Source organism: Geotrypetes seraphini, chromosome 10 (genome assembly GCF_902459505.1).
Source record: "Geotrypetes seraphini chromosome 10, aGeoSer1.1, whole genome shotgun sequence".
Lineage (NCBI taxonomy): Eukaryota > Metazoa > Chordata > Amphibia > Gymnophiona > Dermophiidae > Geotrypetes > Geotrypetes seraphini.
The window spans coordinates 35,337,643-35,356,924 of NC_047093.1; the positions used below are offsets into that span (position 1 = coordinate 35,337,643).

The 19,282-nt window shown below is 42.4% G+C and overlaps 1 protein-coding gene across 5 annotated transcripts in view; it reads right to left on the bottom strand.

Annotated features, from left to right (window-relative positions):
* Positions 1–1,434: 1,434 nt before the first annotated feature.
* SEPTIN9 (septin 9) overlaps positions 1,435–19,282 on the bottom strand; it is a 463,475-nt gene continuing 445,627 nt past the window's right edge. For 3 of the 5 annotated variants that reach the window (XM_033960623.1, XM_033960625.1, XM_033960624.1), the window contains 2 exons: positions 10,166–10,217; positions 1,698–1,830 (listed from right to left, as the gene is read on the bottom strand). In XM_033960623.1, the coding sequence (XP_033816514.1) occupies positions 1,698–1,830; positions 10,166–10,217 (185 nt within the window). Of the gene's footprint in view, positions 1,831–10,165; positions 10,218–19,282 lie in introns of all 5 variants that reach the window. The other 2 variants (XM_033960622.1, XM_033960626.1) reach the window with 1 other exon arrangement.

A 19,282-nucleotide genomic window follows, 5' to 3' on the forward strand; every position in this document is an offset into this window, starting at 1 on the left:
ATAACACTGATTACTTGAAATTACATGTTTCTCTTTCTCAACATCAAGCATGGATGAGAACCTAAAATCAATGGAATGTGAGAGCATGTTACATAATATGCTCCTGTGGCCTTAAATCACTAGCATTTAAATCCCTAATTGTCCTCAGACTTTAGGGACCGTTTGTGCAAGCAAGCAACCCACACCATCTTATAACAGTCTGAACTGTACCCTTTCCACTCTATCTGCCAAGTGTCAGCCCCGTTGCTGGTAGAGCACAGACTCTCCATGCAACATGTTCACTGAATGAATGACCTAATCTATCCCCACCTATCTCTCCTTGAAATTCAGTCCAGCAGGCGCCAATAAACCCAAACTCTTGTGTTTTCCTTGTTTGCTTAGCCAGTTCCATTCAGACTCTCGAACATACTCGCCACCTCACCTGGATACGGCAAGTTATATAATCCCTTGCCAGTACAACAAAAGCCTGTTATGATAAATGTGCCCCTTTGGTTATTGATTTGGCTACTCAATAGGGCAGAAACTGCAATTTAACCTGTTTTACTGAAATTACAAAGGCACTTGTCCTTACAATATTCACTGTGTTTTGCTACTTTTATTTTTATGATGGGTGCTCTCCACTTGATTTATCTATCTCACACCCGTTTTGCCATTTTCAGATCACATTTAGTCTGAAACTAGTTTCTGTTTGCTAAGCATACGACATTTTTGGCTCTGTTTCCACATGCAGTAATTGTTGAAGATGTTGCTTATTATTTAATACCATAAAACGTTAGCAGGGAGTAGGAGGGTAAGCACACAGCACATCCTCTCCCTCAAACGGTAAATTACTTGAGTATCGCTCAAGCTTTTGGATCCAGGAAATCTCCCAACATACCAAACGACCTTCTCAAGAAGAATCTGGCCCATCACTCAGTGGGTTCTCTTGGCCGCCATCACTCAGCCAACTTTCTTTCATCTTCTTGGTTAGAAAAAGGGGCAAAAATTATTATGAGGGGAGAAAAAAATAAAAGGGATACAATGGATGCATCTGGCTTCAAAGACTGCCCACCATATGATCCCACTGTCATTGTCTGGGGCATATCATCATTCAACGCACCCATCTATCTAATAAGATCCTAAGATCCACAAAAATACTTCTGAAAGATTGGGAGCTCCCTCTACTCCAATGCCTGCAACAATTGTCTTCAGCCACTTTGGAGTAAGAGACCTGGAAAACTGTGCAGTTTTCAAGCAAGCCAGATTTGTTTGAGGAAGACGCTCACTCCCACCAATACCTCACCCCAGTGGGAGTTAAACAACATGAGTTAAAAACATTTTTCTTTTTCTTCGTACACCAAAATCCTGCAGTTCTTCTTTTGCACCTCAGCCTTCGGGTTCTGGTGTTGCTACCAAGCACAAAGACCCTTATACAGAAGACAGACCACAACCACCTTCATGATTTAAGGTTTTTAACGTTACAGTTTGCTGTATTATCTTTAGCCTCACATACCAACATATGGCACACATCCCATCTAAAAAGCTCATCACGTAGGATGGAAGTGAATACCAGGAGCACAAAACTGATGCCAGAAGGACCTTCCATCGCACTCTGAACACAATTTCCTGTTATTTGGTCAAGTAACACTGGCAGCACGTAAAAAGGAACAAGAGAAAAATTAGCTAGAACAGAAGGTCCTGGGTACAGAGTAAGGCTTTTACATTTCATTGGTCACAATCTCTTCTTCTGTCACGCCGTTGGAAAGCATGTTGCCCTCATTGAGGCGTTTGACTCGATAAGCTTCAAAATGGATACTGCTGGTGATGTCCTTTATATTCTGCATGTGTGTCCTGCAGGAAGGGAAAAAAAGTGCAAGAAATCAGCAAGGATGAGAGCTGCAGGATTGCTCACACATAAGCCATTTTAGGGTACTCTGTTCTAATGCGGACTGGCATTTTCCACTGAAAAAAAAAGGAGGTTCGTGATCGACGGCAAAGTTCTATGTTAAGATCCAGCCATCCGGGAATTTGCATATTAATCTATTTACAGTGTTTACGCAGGCTGCCAAAATTAAGCCAGCGCGATCAAACTTCAAGGGCTCCTTTTACAAAGCCGCGCTAGCAGTTTTAGCGTGCGCTAGCCAAAAATCTACCGCCTGCTCAAAAGGAGGCGGTAGCGGCTAGTGCGCGCACGCGCGCTATTCCGCGCGTTAAGGCCCTAGTGCGGCTTTGTAAAAGGAGCCCCAAGTTTCTTCATTAATATTTTGATATGCCGAACACCACAAGTATCTGGTCGGTTTACAATAATAAAAAAAATAATTAAAAAGTTATATATAAAAAAAAAAAAAAAAAAAGAGAGAAAATAAAATATCCAAATGAAAATATGGGGATAAGGTCGAAACAAAGACTTGATTATGAAGGGTATGAGACAAAAGGGAAGGGAAAGTTTTTAAATTACATTGTATAAATGAAAATAAAATGAGGGGAGGAGGGGAAGATAAAATGGATCACCCTATCCTACTAATCACCCCTTCTTCGTTACCTCCCTTACTAAATGCCTCTGCCCTGCTTTATCGAACTCCGCATTATATCTCATCGCCGCATGTAACACTACTGTACGAACTCCGCTATATATATGCAACTTACAGCAAATGTAACTTCTCTGCAATTGTAACCGACCTAAAAAATAACTTCACCGTAAATGTAGCGTTGCCGAAAATGTAAATGTAGCAAGGCAAAAAAAAAAATTAAAAAAAATGTGTAACTTCGCTGTAATGTACAGTCTCTTCATATGTTAACCGCATAGAACTTCCATGGTAATGCGGTATACAAAAATAAAGTTATTATTATTATTATTATAAAACAAGAGGAAAAAAATGGGGTTTCACTTCCTGGAAGCGTTTTTATTTGGGGACTCAATTGGAATTTTGATAAGCGTCTTTAAAGAGGAATGTTTTAAGGAGTGTTTTAAACTTCTTGCCTTTGTTACAAAGTCCTTTTTTGGCATTTCACCTATTTTACCCTAGGACAGTGTTCTTCAACCTTTTTACACCTATGGACCGGCAGAAATAAAAGAATTATTTTGTGGACCGGCATTGGTCTGCAGACTGGCGGTTGAAGAACACTGATCTAAGTCGTGGACCATCTGGAAGCCCTTCCCTCTCATGTTGCGACATCAGAGAGAAGGCTTCCAGTTCAGGCGCAGGACGTGCATAGGAGCCGCTGCCCGTGGCTTTGTGCACTGAGTCAGTGAGGGAGAGGGAGCCAGCCTGAAGATAACGCCACGTCAGTTGCACCGCGAACCGGCGGTTGAAGAACACTGTTTTGGGCCTGATGCACATGCCGGCCCTGTGGACTGGCAGGTAATTTCTGTGGACCAGCACTGGTCCATGGACCGGTGGTTGAAGAACATTGCCCAAGGAAACATTTTGTTCTTTCAGATAAAATTCGCTCTACACGTAGAATGACTGTTTTCATTCCCAACTCCTAAAGGATGCCAGTTTAAGAGATGCCTTGATGAAACGTCACGTTTTCAGGCAGGTTATCTGGAATAAGGGATCTACTTCCGAATTCGTTTCCATGTCAAACATTTAGAAGATCATTGAAGACTCACTTATTTGATACATTTGTTTAAACTTTTACTGGTTTGACTATCTCTATCTATGCTGGTATATTTTCTTGCTATGCGTTTTGATGTATTCTCGCTGCAGATTATGCAGTCTATCTTGACATAAACCGTTCTGGACTAAGGTGTAGCGGAATATAAATAAAGCTATTATTATTAATAATAATAAAGTAGGTTATCAGGCACTCCATTTTGAATTAGGCAAGATTTTTTTTTTTTTTTAATGGTCTCAGAGGTTTCCTGAAGCTTAAAAACCTAAGAAGTTATTTTCCTCCTCCTCTGTTCTAATGTGCTACGGTCTCTGCCTTTGCTAATGTTTCTAAAATCACCGTCTACTCCATCTTACACAAAGCAGGCAACTTGGGGGTCCTTTTACTAAGACGAGCTAGTGCGTCTTGGCGCGCGCTAAATTCTAACGTGTGCTAACGCGTTCATTGTATCCTATGGACGCGTTGTAGAGGGCGCTAAGAGGCACTAGCGCGCCATAGTAAAAGGACCCCTTAGACAAAGTAGAGGTGTCTGCTCAATATTGGGGTGCTGAAGCACCTACAGAGCTGGCACCTATGATCGTAGACACCCTGGGGATAGTTTCATTAACAGGTGCGAAAGTGAAAAGCTCAAAAAGGTGTTTATTTGATTCCCATTTAATGAAAGACAGCAGTAGGAACTCGTGACTTTATAAAATAGGTTTCCGGAACATAAGAAAATAAGAATTGCCATCTCCGGATCAGATCCTGGGTCCATCAAGTCCAGTGATCCGCATACGCGGAGGCCCCGCCAGGTGTACCCTGGCATAGTTTTAGTTCCCATATCACTGTATGCTTCTCAAGGGAGATATGCATCTAATTTACCCTTAAATCCTAGAACGGTGAATTCTGCAATTACTTCCTCTGGGAGAGCATTCCAGGTGTCCACTACTCGCTGCGTGAAACAGAACTTCCTGATATTCGTCCTGGACCTGTCCCCCCTCAGCTTCAGTCTATGTCCTCTTGTCCATGTCACATTGGACATTGTAAATAACTGCTTTCCCTGCTCCATTTTGTCGAATCCTTTCAATATTTTGAAAAGTCTCGATCAGATCCCCTCGCAGTGTAAATGTGTAAATATACTCGTCGTGTAAACGTGTAAATATACTCGTATTTTATAATACATGAGTATAAATCAATTTTACCCAACCTTCACCACCCCCCCAAAAAAAAAAAATATTTCTACATGTGATGTTCACATTAGTAAGTACGTCTCATCATGATGCACATACTTCTAAAACTGTATAGCCAAACACATGTGCATAAGAGCCTAATTCAGGATGAAAAGCAAAAAAAATTAAAAAAAAAAGGATGTTAGAGACCGGCCGTGACTGGTCTCTTTGGTATGGAATACCATGCAACTCCCTTGGATTAAAGAGACTGCTGGAAGGTCATATCAATTCAGAAATCCTCCCATAGTGAGGCACTGTTGATCCAGGAAACAAAGCTGGGATCTTTTCCAGATAAGCCCCGCCACTAATGGAAAAAGTGGACGCGCCGAAAGTTAAGCCCCGCCACCTTCTGCCAGCGCACGCAACCTTAACCAGTGAAGTTCTCAGCACAATGGCCCCACAACGCGGCACGATGTGTATAAAGTAAAGTGGGGGGGGGGGGTTCCCCCCATGCCCCCCCGTCGGAGCACCCAAAAAAGATTATAAAAAAGAGGATATGAAACTTAACATTATAAAAAAATAGGATAAACTGTCGACCATTTTTTTAAGGGCTCCGACGGGGGTTTGTGTGTGGGGGAACCCCCCCACTTTATTTTCTACAGATCGCGCCTCTTTTTTATAATTTTTTTTTGGGTGGCGGGGGTTAACTTTTTGGCGGGGCTTATCTGGAAAAGATCCCAAAGCTGTAGGTGGGATGCCAGTCATGGGAAATCCAAACCCCCCCCCCCCCCCACCATAACCATTTATGGACTGTGAACAGTTTAACCAATGCCATCATTTAGGTTTGAATATTAATGTCTTGCCTTTCAGGAAAATGATAAAGATATATCTCTTCTTGTAATTCACCTGTGGTGTATCCATTTTCGAGCCTAGAAATCTTATTACAACCTCACCGATTGTCTTTGCAACTGCAATGATTCCTAGCTGAAATTTGCAGGAAATAAGAAATTATATGGTACGGTATTCCAAATCTGGTCTCAAAGCAAGTTACGAGCATGTGAACTTAAAAAAAAAAAGTTAAATACAAAGTGTTCTCTTTCAGGATTACCACCACAACAGTAATTTTAGAATGACATAAACCACTGGATTATGTTCTCCTATTCCCTTTCTTCCAACTCTAAAAACAGTTTTGCAAAGCAGAGTCTGCCATCAATAGCACTTCGAGGACCATATAGGTTTGGCCTGTGTGGAAGAGCAGGGGACTAAAAACTAGGAGATCCCGGTTCAAATCCCACTGGAGCTCCTAATCATCTTAGGCAGGTCACTTAACCCTCCATTTCTTAAAGCACAAACAGACTTGAGCCCACCAGGACAGAAAAATACATGAATGTACACCATTTCAATAAGTCAAGTTTCAAGTTTATTAAATTGTTTGATTAAACGCTTTTCCAATTTCAAAGCGTTTTACATAAAATAAAACGGAATTTAAAATACACATCTTATACTTGACATTCTACTAAACGAACAGGGGATACATCTTTGGACAAAAAAAAACAAACAAAAAACTGGAAACAACGGGAAAGCGGGGAAGAAATACAATATTTGTTAAAAGAGTACATTAAAGGGAAACAAAATAGGGAAATAAGGGGAAAGATTGAGAGATCAAAATAAAAAAAAAAAGGGTCATAAGAATGAGTAATAATAGTCTATATTTAAGAAAAAAGAAATTTGCTGATATTATTATAAAAGTGAACTATCAGTTAAAGGCTTCTTTAAAAAGAAGACATTTTAAGTTCTTTTTAAATATTTGCAAATCTTGTTCTAATCTTAAGTACAAAGGGAGAGAGTTCCATAACAATGGTGCAGTAACAGAGAAAATTGAAGCACGGCGGGTTCCGATAATTTTTAAAGAGGGAACATTTAAAGTAGATTGTGAAGCTGATCTGAGAACTCTAGAGGAACTATATGGAATCAGGAGCCTATCTCAGACTTGCACACCTACCCAGTCAGGTTTTCAGGATACCCACAATGAATATGCATGAGATAGGTTTGTATACAATGGAGGCAGCGCATAGAAATGTCTCAAGCATATTCACTGTGGGTGTCTGGAAAACCTGACTGGCTAGGTGTGTCCTGAGGGCAGGGGCAGAGAACCCTTGCATTAGAGCAGGGATCTCAAAGTCCCTCCTTGAGGGCCGCAATCCAGTCAGGTTTTCCCCCAAAGAATATGCATTGAAAGCAGTGCATGCACACAGGTCTCATGCATATTCATTGGGGAAATGCTGGAAAGCCGACTGGACTGCGGCCCTCAAGGAGGGACTTTGAGACCCCTGCATTAGAGGGATATGTGGAACAGGTTTGCAAAAATTAAAAGTGAAAATTGGACATTTTTGTAATTTAAAGGCCCCCCTGCCAGTTTCAGTTTTGTGGTTGGGGTGGGGATTAAGGGGAGGGGTGACTGCTCCTAATCTTTCCAGTGGACTGCTGTGAAACTTGAGCACTTTTTGGAAACCTAGACATAAATCCCAATGCAGCTCTTGGACACGGACAGGTTTTGAAAAGCTTCCAGCTCGGGACCGCGTCGGGAGGGCATCTGCCCAAGCGTGGATGCGATGCGGTGACATCTTACACATGCGTGCGACATCATTGCTTCACATCTGCGTATGCGCAGATGCCCTCGCGACACGGCTCCGAGCATGAGAACAGGTTGAGAATGGCGGGGCTGGAGCGGAACAGGGCGAGCCATGGGTCACCAGATATTACAACAGTAAAATTTAGTAACGCTATATTGGCAGGCACTTATCTTGTACCTGGGGCAAAGTGGCTTGCCCAGAGTCACAAGGAGCTAGAGTGGGATCAAACCCAGTTCCCCTGGTTCTCGGGCAACTGCGCTAATCATTACTAAACCACCAGTATTCTCTGTTCCTCCACCTCCCCATATCTGGCACGCTGAAACCTCCCTAGAAAAATTTAAAAGTAATCTAAAAAGCTATCTTTATAAAGATGCTTATGAATCTTAGATCAGACAATCCTTTTGATTCTCCTATTTACTTTTAGATCAGGTCTCACCTTAACAATTACTCTTATACTAAGTCTTCATAAAAAATTGTTCTTCCCTAATTGTTATTCTATTTTACTTGTTTATTTTAAATCAAATGTCATTTAACCTCTAATTCTTTACGTATTTTTAATGTAACTATGGATAAAATTTTATGTATATGGTTTTAAACTGATTTATTTGTCCCCCCCCCAAATTATTATTGTTATACGCATTGAAAATACTTGATATTGCATTTAAATCAAAATCTCAATAAACTTGAAACTTGAACTTGATATCCCGCAGAAGCTTACAACATAACACCAAATTTCTAGACCGCATAACCATAAGTTCAATGCGGTTTACAAAAGATTACAAATGAAAAAGTCTTTACTAGTGTCTTGAAAGCTTTGAAATTCTGTTCAAGACGATTATTAGGAAGTTGGTTCCAATACAACAGGTTTTGCAAAATTGGAAATCAGCTTGCAGGCTAAATTATTCCTTCTGGTGGAATTCAGTATGCATGTATAAACGATGTGAACAATATGCTTTTGAGAAGTGTTTTCCACTACTCAATCATCCTCAGAGTCAACTATGGGCTCCCATTGATGAGTTTGTGAACGATCAAGGTGTGTAATATATCATTCACTATATGTATATCCCATATGACATATCTGGATGTAATCCTTGATTAGGTTGACATTTCCTGACCGTTTTGTTGAACGTTTATTTATATGTTTACGAAAATCAATAAAAAAAAAAAGGAAGTTGGTTCCAAGAACTCGGCGCAAGATTAAAAAAAAAAAAAAAAAAAAAAAAAGCTTTACGTCTGGTACATTCCCAATTTATTCTTTTGGGTGATGACAGAACTAATCTACACTTCTCCCTCCATATTCACTGTGAATAGACTCGCGAATACAGAAAAACCATGAATAACTTTCATATGTTATTCGCTGTTTTCTATTAAAAACCATCGTGAATATGGTGAAACCGCAAATAACAAGGTGGAAGGCCTGGCCTGTTCCTGAAGGAGAGGCAAAACTCAGTGAGGAAAGTGCTGGGATTCAGCGATTTTCTCTGTTAACGCTTAGGATCAGCGATTTCTCTATGCAAGCTGATGTAATTTTGGGGGAGGAGCCAGCAAGCTAAAAACCCTGCGAATAATCAAAACCGCGAATACAGAGGTAGACGTGTATTGTCTTGTAAGGACCTAAGCACTTATGATGGAACATATGGAATAGTTAAGGAGTTTAAATAACTGGGTTCAAAAGTATGAAAGGCTATGTGTGTTAACATTAAAATTTTAAAATTGAATACGATATGACATCGGTAACCAGCGATATTGCAAGAAAAGCGGTGCGACATGATCAAATTTACTTTTACGTGCCAACAACTTAATTGCAGTATTTTGCAATGTTTGAAGTCGTCGAAGATCAACAGAAGAGATACCGGCATAGAAAACATTGCAGTAATCAATCTTACCCGAATGCAGCAGAACTAAACTGCACTTCACTGTTTAGCACTTTTCATTGTGCTGGGGATTTAACTCCCAGGACAGAGATATAGTAGTTACATTTCCTGAACTACTATTAACTCTATGGTACAATACCAGCATGGACCCATGTTTAGGGTTATCAGATTTTAATATTATAACTCCAGATCCAAAGCCCCACCCCAGGCCTTCTCAGTTCCATCCAAGTCACGCTCGTTCACCCCGTCCTACCTTCCTCAACCTGTTCTCATGCTCGGAGCCACGTCAGGATAGCATCTGTGCATGCACAGGTGTGATGCGATGACATCACATGCATGCACGCGTGTGACATCACCGTGTTGCATCCGCGCATGAGCAGATGCCCTCGCAACGTAGTCCCTTAGCGGAAGCTTTTCAAAACCCGGACAAAGTGCCGGGTTTTGAACAGCATTCTGGGTAAATCTGGACATCTGGTAACCCTATCCAAGTTTGAAGCTCCTGCATTCTAGGATGCTCACTCCACCACTCTCACCTCACCTCTTTTTTAGTCCTCTCCCCCTTCCTCCAAATTTCTCATTAGCTAAACCGAAAAATTCCCCTGTACGGAATCTGCATAACATGGACATGACCAGGCAAAACAAAACTTCAGTTCGTGTTTGGAACATTCCAAATATTTCCCCGATTCTTAGGCAATTTGTTTTTCTAGTTTTAAACATTTGCTTAAAGGAAATTAACATGCATTTAATATTTTTAATGTACACAAATCAATTGCATATATATTAATTTGTAGGTGAACATGTCTAAATCAATTTTCAGTGCACACAAATTTAAGGCATGATAATGAATGCACATTCCCCATTAGCACATCATCAGAACAGGTTACCACAGACAAAAAAAAAAAAAAAAGACACCAACCTGATCAGAAGATCTCGCAGGAATGCAAACTCACAGTGCCCCGTATTCTCAACTAAGAAATGAAGAGACAGCACAAATTTGTCAATGTGTGTGCTAACATCAGAAAATAAAATTAATTTGAGAGAGGAAATATCAGAGACCCAACTAAATACAGTAACTTCCTAAAAATTGCACATGTCCAATTTGTGCTCACAATTTAAATGCATAGCAAGCCAATTAATGATAACTGGGTGATATTATTGATGCTAATAAAGTTTACATGCGCCATCTTTTTGTCGCTATTCTATAAAAATGAGCACATAAATTGCACGTGTGGATCCAAGAAGGAGGTGTGGCTGTGGGAGGGGCATGTGCAGGTCAGGGGAGTTCCTGGAATTTGCGCGCAGTGTCACAAATTTAGGTGTGGATTCCACCCAATTTGGAGCACTACTTATAGAACAGCACTTAGCACTCTTTTTTTGTGACAATATTTTGACGCCATATACAGAATTTAGTCCTAAGTAAGGCAAAATTAGGAGTACAGATGTTCAGTCAACTTCTGTTCAGGTAAGTTTCAAATCCTCTTATTCTTAAGTATTTGAGACATGACTGAACGTCTCTTCGTGGCAGTGTGACACTTACTGCGGATATCTCCTTAGTGTCAACTGCAGGATGCTTAAGACGGGGCTTGGCTTCCCAAGCTTGTCCCAAAGGACCCCTATGGCTTTTTTGGGATTTCCGGCAAATATCAAACTATTGATATAAATGGAGAAAAATTAGAGAATGACACAGGGACAAATTTTTCCTCGTTCCTGCAAAAACTTTATTTCCCCGTCCCCATGAGTTTTGTTGCAGTCCTTGTTCCTGACCCAATTCTATAAGCTCTGCCTTAACCACACAAGCCTCAAAAACTTACAATTTTAAAGTGTTTGAGGCTTGTGCAGATAAGGACAGAGCTTAGGCATTGGTGGAATGAGGGATTATGACATCACAATCTGAGCTCTAGAATGTTGTTACTTATGATTTTAAAGGGTTTGAGGCTCGTGCAGATGAGGACAGAGCTTAGGCATTGGTGGAATGAGGGATTATGACATCACAAACTGAGCTCTAGAATGTTGTTACTTATGATTTTAAAGGGTTTGAGGCTTGTGCAGATGAGGACAGAGTTTAGGCATTGGTGGAATGAGGCATTATGACATCACAGTCTGAGCTCTAGAATGTTGCTACTTATGATTTTAAAGGGTTTGATGATGTGCAAGAGGACAGAGCATGCAGGAATGGGACAGGGACAGGAAGAGGACTTGCTGGGGCTGAAAAATGAGTTCCTGCGGGGACAGGGAAAAATTTGGCTCCGTGTTATTCTCTATAAAAGACCTCAGTATCACAAAGGATACAAAAAATAACTGTTATCCTACTGACTAACCTGCTTCAAATTCAATATTTAAGCCAGGAGACACAGCTCAGGTCAGAAAAACTCTATTAACGTTGCAGGGGTGTCCAATCTGTGGCCCGAGGGCTGCATGCGGCCCCCTGAAGTATTTTGTGCGGCCCCGGTCAAGGGCAATGCAGTGTTTTCCTCTGCTGCCCCCAGGTGTTTACCTTCTTGCCGGCTCCCTCCTCTATCTTGCTGCAGCATTTGTGTGTTTGTGAGGCCTCAGAAACACCTTTTTCAGCCAATGCAGCCCAGGGAAGCCAATAGGTTGGACACCCCTAGTTTAAAGTTTCATAACACAAAATATATATTACTAGATTGTGGGAAGGGAAAGAGAATGAGGACTTTTACACTGTCTTTTTGTGACTTTGGCATTTCAAAGCTGACATTCAAAGATGTGGGCACTAGGGGATTAAGTGACTTGCCCAGGGTCACAAGGAGCAGCACTGGGATTTGATCTCACAACCTCTGGGTGCAGAGGCAACAGCTTTACCAGCTCCCTCTATGCTTAAGAGAACTGAAAGCACTTATCTGTGGATGGTCCAGTTTGTAAACTGACATTTAGTAATAGGAGCTGAATCCCTGGACTTGAACAACAGAAATCTTCGCAATATCCAAAATATGGGATCCGCTTTGGATGAGCATTTTTTTGGATGGATACCATGAAGATTTGACTGTGTTATTCAAATCTCGGAATTCTTCGCGCAAGATTACGAACTGGACCATCAACAGATAAATGCTTTCAGTTCTCTATGCATAGAGGAGACTGGTAGAGCTGTTGCCTTTGCACCCAGAGGTTGTGAGATCAAATCCCAGTGGTACCTCGGAATCCGATCACCCCAGAACTCAAACAACTTGGAATCCAAACTTTTTTTTTTAAATTAAATTTTGCCCCGGAATCCGAACGCTGCTTTGGAATCCAAACGTACGGGAACTGCAAGCCTAAAGCGTCCCCTCTTGACACAGCTTCCTGTTTATGCCTGGGTGGTTTGCATCAGAGAGAAGCTTTTGGCTAAGCACCGCTTGCAGTTGCCGATCGGGGTGCCCAATCTTGCTGTCTATGCCGGTGGGGGCCCAATCTTGCTGTGTGTTTACTGTTAAATTTATTTGAAAATCTGAGTTTCTGGGACCAAGGAACAGATTAATCCAGTTTCTATTATTTTCAATGGGAAAAACTGTCTTGGAACTCGAATAGGGTTCTGGAATGGATTAAGTTCGGATTCCGAGGTGCCACTGTATATATTTTGTGTTATGAAACTTTAAACGTTAATGGGGTTTTTCTGACCTGTGATATGTCGTCTGGCTTCAATATTGAATCTGAAGCAGGTTAGTCTGTAGGCCAATAGTTATTTTTTGTATCCTTTGTGACACCGAGGTCTTTTCTCCATCATATATAATAAAATGCGAGCGCGCATGCACTCTTGAAAATTCGTGCGGTGTGGCGCCGTGAGGTGTGCTTCTGTGGCAACATTCTAACCTCACGGCGCATGCGGGGGCTGAAGGCGCGCGACTGTGCTCTCTCTCTCTCTCTCTCCTAACCTACCGGCTCCAGCGGCGTAGGCAGCACTATAAACACGCTGCTTCGCAGCCTTCTACTGCCGATTTCCTCTGCTGTGTCTCTGATGACATCATCGGAGACAGACGCAGCAGAGGAAATTGGCAGTAGAAGGCCGCGAAGCAGCGTGTTTAAAGTGCTGCCTACGCGGCTGGAGCCCGGAGGTTTGTCGGCGGTGGGAGGGTCAGGAGCAGACCAGATCGGGTAGTAAAAGAAGGGGGAGGGGCCGAACGGAGCAGGGAAGAGAAGGGAAAAGGGGGTGGGGGAAAATGCTGCTACTGCTTCTGCACAGGAAAGGGGGGGATAGGAGGGAAATGCTGTTGCTGCTGCATAGGGAAGTGGGATGGAAATGCTGCTGCACAGGGAAATGGGGAAAATGACAGACAGACAGCGGGAGGGAGGGAGACAGGAAGAAAGAAAGACGCAGGGAGAGGAACAGAAAGACAGACAGAGAAAGGGGGCCAGAGAGAGAGTCAGCGGGAGAGAGAAAGGGGGCTGCTTTAGGGGGAAACAGCTTTGTTCTGGTGGAAAGACAGAAGGGGCCATGGAGAGATAGGGAAAGGGGGCTGCTTTGGGGGGAGGTGTGCTGGGGACAGATAGCTTTGCTCTGGGGTGGGAAGACAGAAGAGGGCCATGGAGAGACATTTGGGGGGGAGGTGGGTGCTGGGGGCAGACAGCTTTGCTCGGGGGGGGGGGGGGGAGGGGGAGACAGAAGGATACAGACAGCGGCCAAGGAGAGAGAGATAAAGAAACACTGACTTTCATCTATTCTAGCACCCGTTAATGTAACGGGCTTAAAGACTAGTTTTATAATATTTGAGGATTTGAATCTTTTCACTAGTCTTGTTTATTGTTGGAATTTTTTTTTTTTTCTATTTTATGGACTTTGCATTCGACTTGTGAGTTATTGTTTTTGGGATACCCACAATTTATTTATTTTAAATATCGCTTACAATTCTAAGCAGTTTACAGTCAACATCTTATATAAGAATACATCTTATAGCTATTAAAAGCTTCTGCTGCCCACATTGCTGAATATGGATAAGATAAATTTTTACAGTATACATTATATTATAGACCAGCACAAGCAAAAAAAAGAAAAATTCAGTTTTTTTTAATTTTCTGACATTAGGACTTTAATATGTGCAAATTGATTGCGTACCTCTGGAGTCATAGTACACATTTATATCGATTTTGCTCACACTAAATTTAAGATGCATTAATGAACTGAAGAAACATCCCTGGTATACACAGAATACCCAGTGTATACAGATATGTTTCATGTATATTCATTATTAACTCCACCTCCCCCCCCAAAAAAAAAAGAAAAACAAACCAACAAAAACCCTGACTGGCTGTGGGGACCCTGTGGGACCTGGTTTGGAAGCTCTCAGGTACGGTGACCATAGAGAAGAGAACCTAGGCCAGTTTGGATTTTTCACCATTAATTTTTTTTATTTTAGCACAAATGTTTTATTTTGCTGCCTTTTGAATAGCTTATTACATCAGAAGTACCGTATTTTTCGCTCCATAAGACACACTTTTTCCCCCCCAAAAGTGGGTGGAAATAAGGGAGCGTCTTATGGAGTGAATATCCCCAGTAGGCAGCACAGGCACACCACAACCCCCCATACCTTTTTTTAAAGTCCGTTGGAGCTTTCCGCACTCCTGCCTGTCTCCCTCGCTGGACGGTTGTTCTTCTGTTTGGGCAGAGCAGCGTAGAAGGCAGGCGCGTGCTGTTCGCATTCCTGCCTGGTCCGGTGCCGCTCCCTGATTGGCTGCCGGTAATTTTCATGAACTGATGGCAGCCAATCAGGGAGCAGCACCGGACCAGGCAGGAACGCGAACAGCACATGCCTGTCTTCAGCGCCGCTCTGTCTGAACAGAAGAACAGCCGTCCAGCGAGGGAGACAGGAAGGAGCGCAGAAAGCGCCAATGGAATAAAAAGAAAAGGTATTGGGGCTGCCTACAAGGGGGGGGGGGGGGGCTGTGCTGCTTCTGGGGGTTGTGCCTATGCTGCCTAAGGGTTTTTCACTCTATAAGACCCTGTCCTGGGCAGGGCGGTGGGAATTTTTTTTCTTGGGTTTTCATCCTCTACAGGTGGGTGCATCTTATGGTCGGGTGCGTCTTATAGAGCGAAAAATACTGTAATAGAATTAGTATGCAAGCAGAGAGAGTACTTCTAATATAGTTGTCCTGAAAGAAACCAGTTATGTTCAAAAACTAAAAAGATGTGGACAGACAAAAGTGTGCTACGATTCAGGAATGGTTTTGCTTTGTTTTTTTCTCTGCCTTGTAATCTTGCTCGTCATTATAGAAACTGGACTCCATGTCCAGAGATAAAGCCAGATAAAAAGTCATTACCAGTTTCTGAACCAAGTATTCAGGTAGTTCAAGAAATTAAGCCTTAGCCTACAGCGTATTTTAGAGAAATGGGAGATCACTCAAAATGGCTCTACCACCCACTGCTAATCTAATGCAAACCAAACCTGAAATTGCGCAATGTAGATTTATTGTCAAAAGTTACCCTTCCCAGAAATGCCAACAAATTTGGAGTCTTATCAAAGCTATGCATTCCTGCTACATATGCAAGCAATAAGACGTGGCAGTGGTCTGTGGTCAGAAGCGAAAGGGGAGGGACTGGGGGGGGACATAAATAAAACAAAGCCATTACGCCACCTGGGGAGTGGGATTTACAGTAAAACCCACAAACCCTGCAGTAACTTACAGTGCCTAAATTTTTAAAAACCCCCCCAAACAATGAAAATTAATTTTACTGGAATCTTGTTAGCCAGCCAATCGGAGCATGATAAAAAAAAAATGTCCAATTAAATTTCTGAATGATAGTTATAAAATTTTTTTTTAAAAACCCTTATGGTAACCACTAGGGGGCAGTATAAGATACACTCAGGTTTTGTTTTGTGGGGGTGAAGAAGAGGGAATGGTGCTGTGTTTTAAGTTGGCAGCTTTTTTTTTTTCTATTTTATAATTTGATTTAAAAATGTGTATGAAGGAAGAAAGAAAAATCAGACCTCATTCCTATCACGTTTCAATTTCTTAAACTAAGCTGCTGCTCTGCCTCATAAATAGCTCCCGTTTTCCGAGCAAGGCATTTCTTTCAGATTACAGTATCCCAGCGCTGTAAGCACTGTTTATGCATGGAAACGTATCAAATTGTTTGCACGTATAAGTGTTTGCACGTTGGCGCCCTGAAAAATACTATGTCCTTTTAAGCATACCATGTGCATTAATTGGTTAGAGCAGAAATACGTCCCCCCCAAAATTAGAAAACTTATATTGTAATGCTACCGAAATACACCTGAGCATCTCCCATGGTACTCCTTTTTTTCAGCATTAGGCGCGAATCTGCTTTACATTACATTAGTGATTTCTATTCCGCCATTACCTTGCGGTTCAAGGCAGATTACATAAGAATTGTCATGAAGTTACAAGATATATAGGTGGATTACATAAGAATTGTCGAGAAATTAAGGTAATACGTGTTGGGTAATTAGAACATTTTAGATTTGATAGGAGTAGACAGAGTGGTAGGTGGAGCTTGGGAAGGAACTGGTCATATTAGATAGGCTTTATGTATTAGTTTTTGTTTCTTTTTTGAAGGTTTTGTAGTCTGTGGTCTTAAGACAGCAGATTGGTGATTTGTCCGTCTAGTTTTGTTGCTCTGGTGGCCATTAGGCTGTCATATAGTTTTCTTCGTTTGACATTTTTGGTTGGCGGGTGTGTGAATAGTGAGTGGGCTCTTCTGTGTCCGGTTGGGGTGGCTTGAATTAGTCGGTGGTTCCAGTAGGCTGGGCTGTCTCCATTAATAGCTCTGTATAGTAGGCAATAGAATTTGAAGTGTACTCTTGCTTGCATTGTGAGCTAGTGCGAGTCGTGGTATGCCTCTGTGATGTGGTCATATTTTTTTCAATGAGTAGATGAGTCTTAGGGCTGTGTTTTGTATTGTTTGTAGTTGCTTTATCATTTACCCAAATGCAGCGTGCCTTGAGCTACTGCAGAAAAAAAGCATTAGCGAAATCCAAAACCTTTTCACGTGGACAGGCACCTTTTTAGACTATTCCAACAGGGACCATTATAAAACTAGTCCCAGGGTGAAAAAGGAACCCCCCCCCATCCCTGGCTCCTAAAAATCTGCTCACTATTAATTTCCTAAACGGCTTCTGCACTATATTTTCCTACTTAGCCTCTTAACAATTTATTTACTTCCTAAACCTTCATTATCTCAGCATGAGCTTGTGCTAATTGATTTGTATGACGGGAAAGGTACACGAACCAGTCTTCTTTAACTCTTGCAGCACACATCAGTCAACTTAGCTGAAGGCAATACTGATTTATTCAAAATTCTTTTAAGCAATTTTCATGCTGACGGTTCCCTACTATGCCGATTCCAATTAATACATATCACTTAGGCGCATTTGGTAACCCTCCTAACCAGAAGCTGGCAAGGCTGAAATGTTTCCACAGGGGGTGCACAGTGGTAAAACATACACCATACAGCCTCAAAAAAGAAACCTGATGGGAAAATCCTTTGCTCTTTGATTGCAAGGATTACTCACGTGTGCCGTTCCTCCAGCATTCTCAGACTTTCTGTGGAATGTGTATTGGAGATGCTGCCAGAGCTACTGACAGGGCATGCGATGCCCAGAGATGCCCCAAAGCAGCTTTAAAGTTATCTTGCTGGTACTCAAAAAAATCTTCAAAGACTGGGCATAATTCAGAATGCAGCAGTTGGAGTGATTTTTAATTTAAAGAAGTATGACAACTATGTTACTGATTTCTATCGCCGATTGCACTGGCTTCCAGTTGAGGCTCGGGTTAAATTTAAGTTCGGCTTTATTAGTGCTCCCCCAAGATTCGCGGGGATTCCGTTCCAGGAACCCCTGCGAATCTCGAAAAACCGCGAATACGGTTTTTCATGGGGGAGCCTGAAGAGGACAGCAGGAGAGCAGCCGGAGCACCGCAAGTGCAGGAAATCACTCCGACCGCCTCTTCCTGCACTAAGTCGGGCCTTATCCAATCAGGAGCTGTGTGTCATCAGGGACGTGCCAGAGTAAATCAGGGCAGTAGAAGGACCTGAAGCAGCGTGTGAAGACTGCTGCACACGCTGCTGGAATTGGCAGGTTTGTAGTCGGGACCGCGGGAAGGGAAGGGGGGGCGGTAAGGGACTAAGGGAGCCGGACAGACCACGGGAAGGGAAAGGGGGGTAGAGGAAACGCTACTGCTGCTGCACAGGGAAGTGGTATAGGGGGAGGGAATGCTGCTTTGGCTGCTGCACAGGGATGTGGTGGGAGAGAAATGCTGATGCATAGGAGGCAGGGAAAGAGACAGATAGATAGAAAGACAGACAGACAGTCAGCGGGAGGAAGGGAGACAGAAAGAAAAGAAGAAAGACACAGGGGCAGGGAGATACACAGAAAGACAGACAGACAAAGGGGGCCAGGGACAGAGACAGACAGAAAGAAAGACAGCGGGAGGGAGAGAGAGACTGAAATAAAAACAGACAGACAGTCAGACATATATTCTAGCACCCGTTAATGTAACGGGCTAAAATACTAGTATGCTATAAGCTCATAGACTCATAGCCATATTCATCAATAAAGTGACTCTTGAACAGTGGCTGATCATTTGACATTTTATCCTCACGACTCCATCGTTGTGTGTGCTTCCCTCGTCGTTCAGGCCTTTCTTTGGCTTCCTCTTCAGTGTCTCCATGTTGGATCAGCCAATGGTCATCTCTGATCAATCTGGGACATCCATGGCAAACTCCTGCCTTGTTGCTCATTGCCACCTGTTGGCTTTTGGGAATCTCCATAATGCAACTACCCCTTTCAATCCAGCTATTAGGTTAATAGAGCTCTTGTTGAGAAACACAGACTTCTGCACAAATTACCACTATTTATTACACTAGTTAGGTGGCATCCCTACTAGGGTTACCAGACGTCCGGATTTCCCCCGAACACGTCCTCCTTTTCAAGGATACGTCTGGGGGTCCGGACGGCTTTTCAAAACCCGTCACTTTGTTCGGGTTTTGAAAAGCTTCCTTGAAATTGTGTCGGGCAGAAAAGCATCCGTGCGTGCCACGGTGATGATGTCACATGTGCATATGATGTCAGATGTCACATCCACGCAT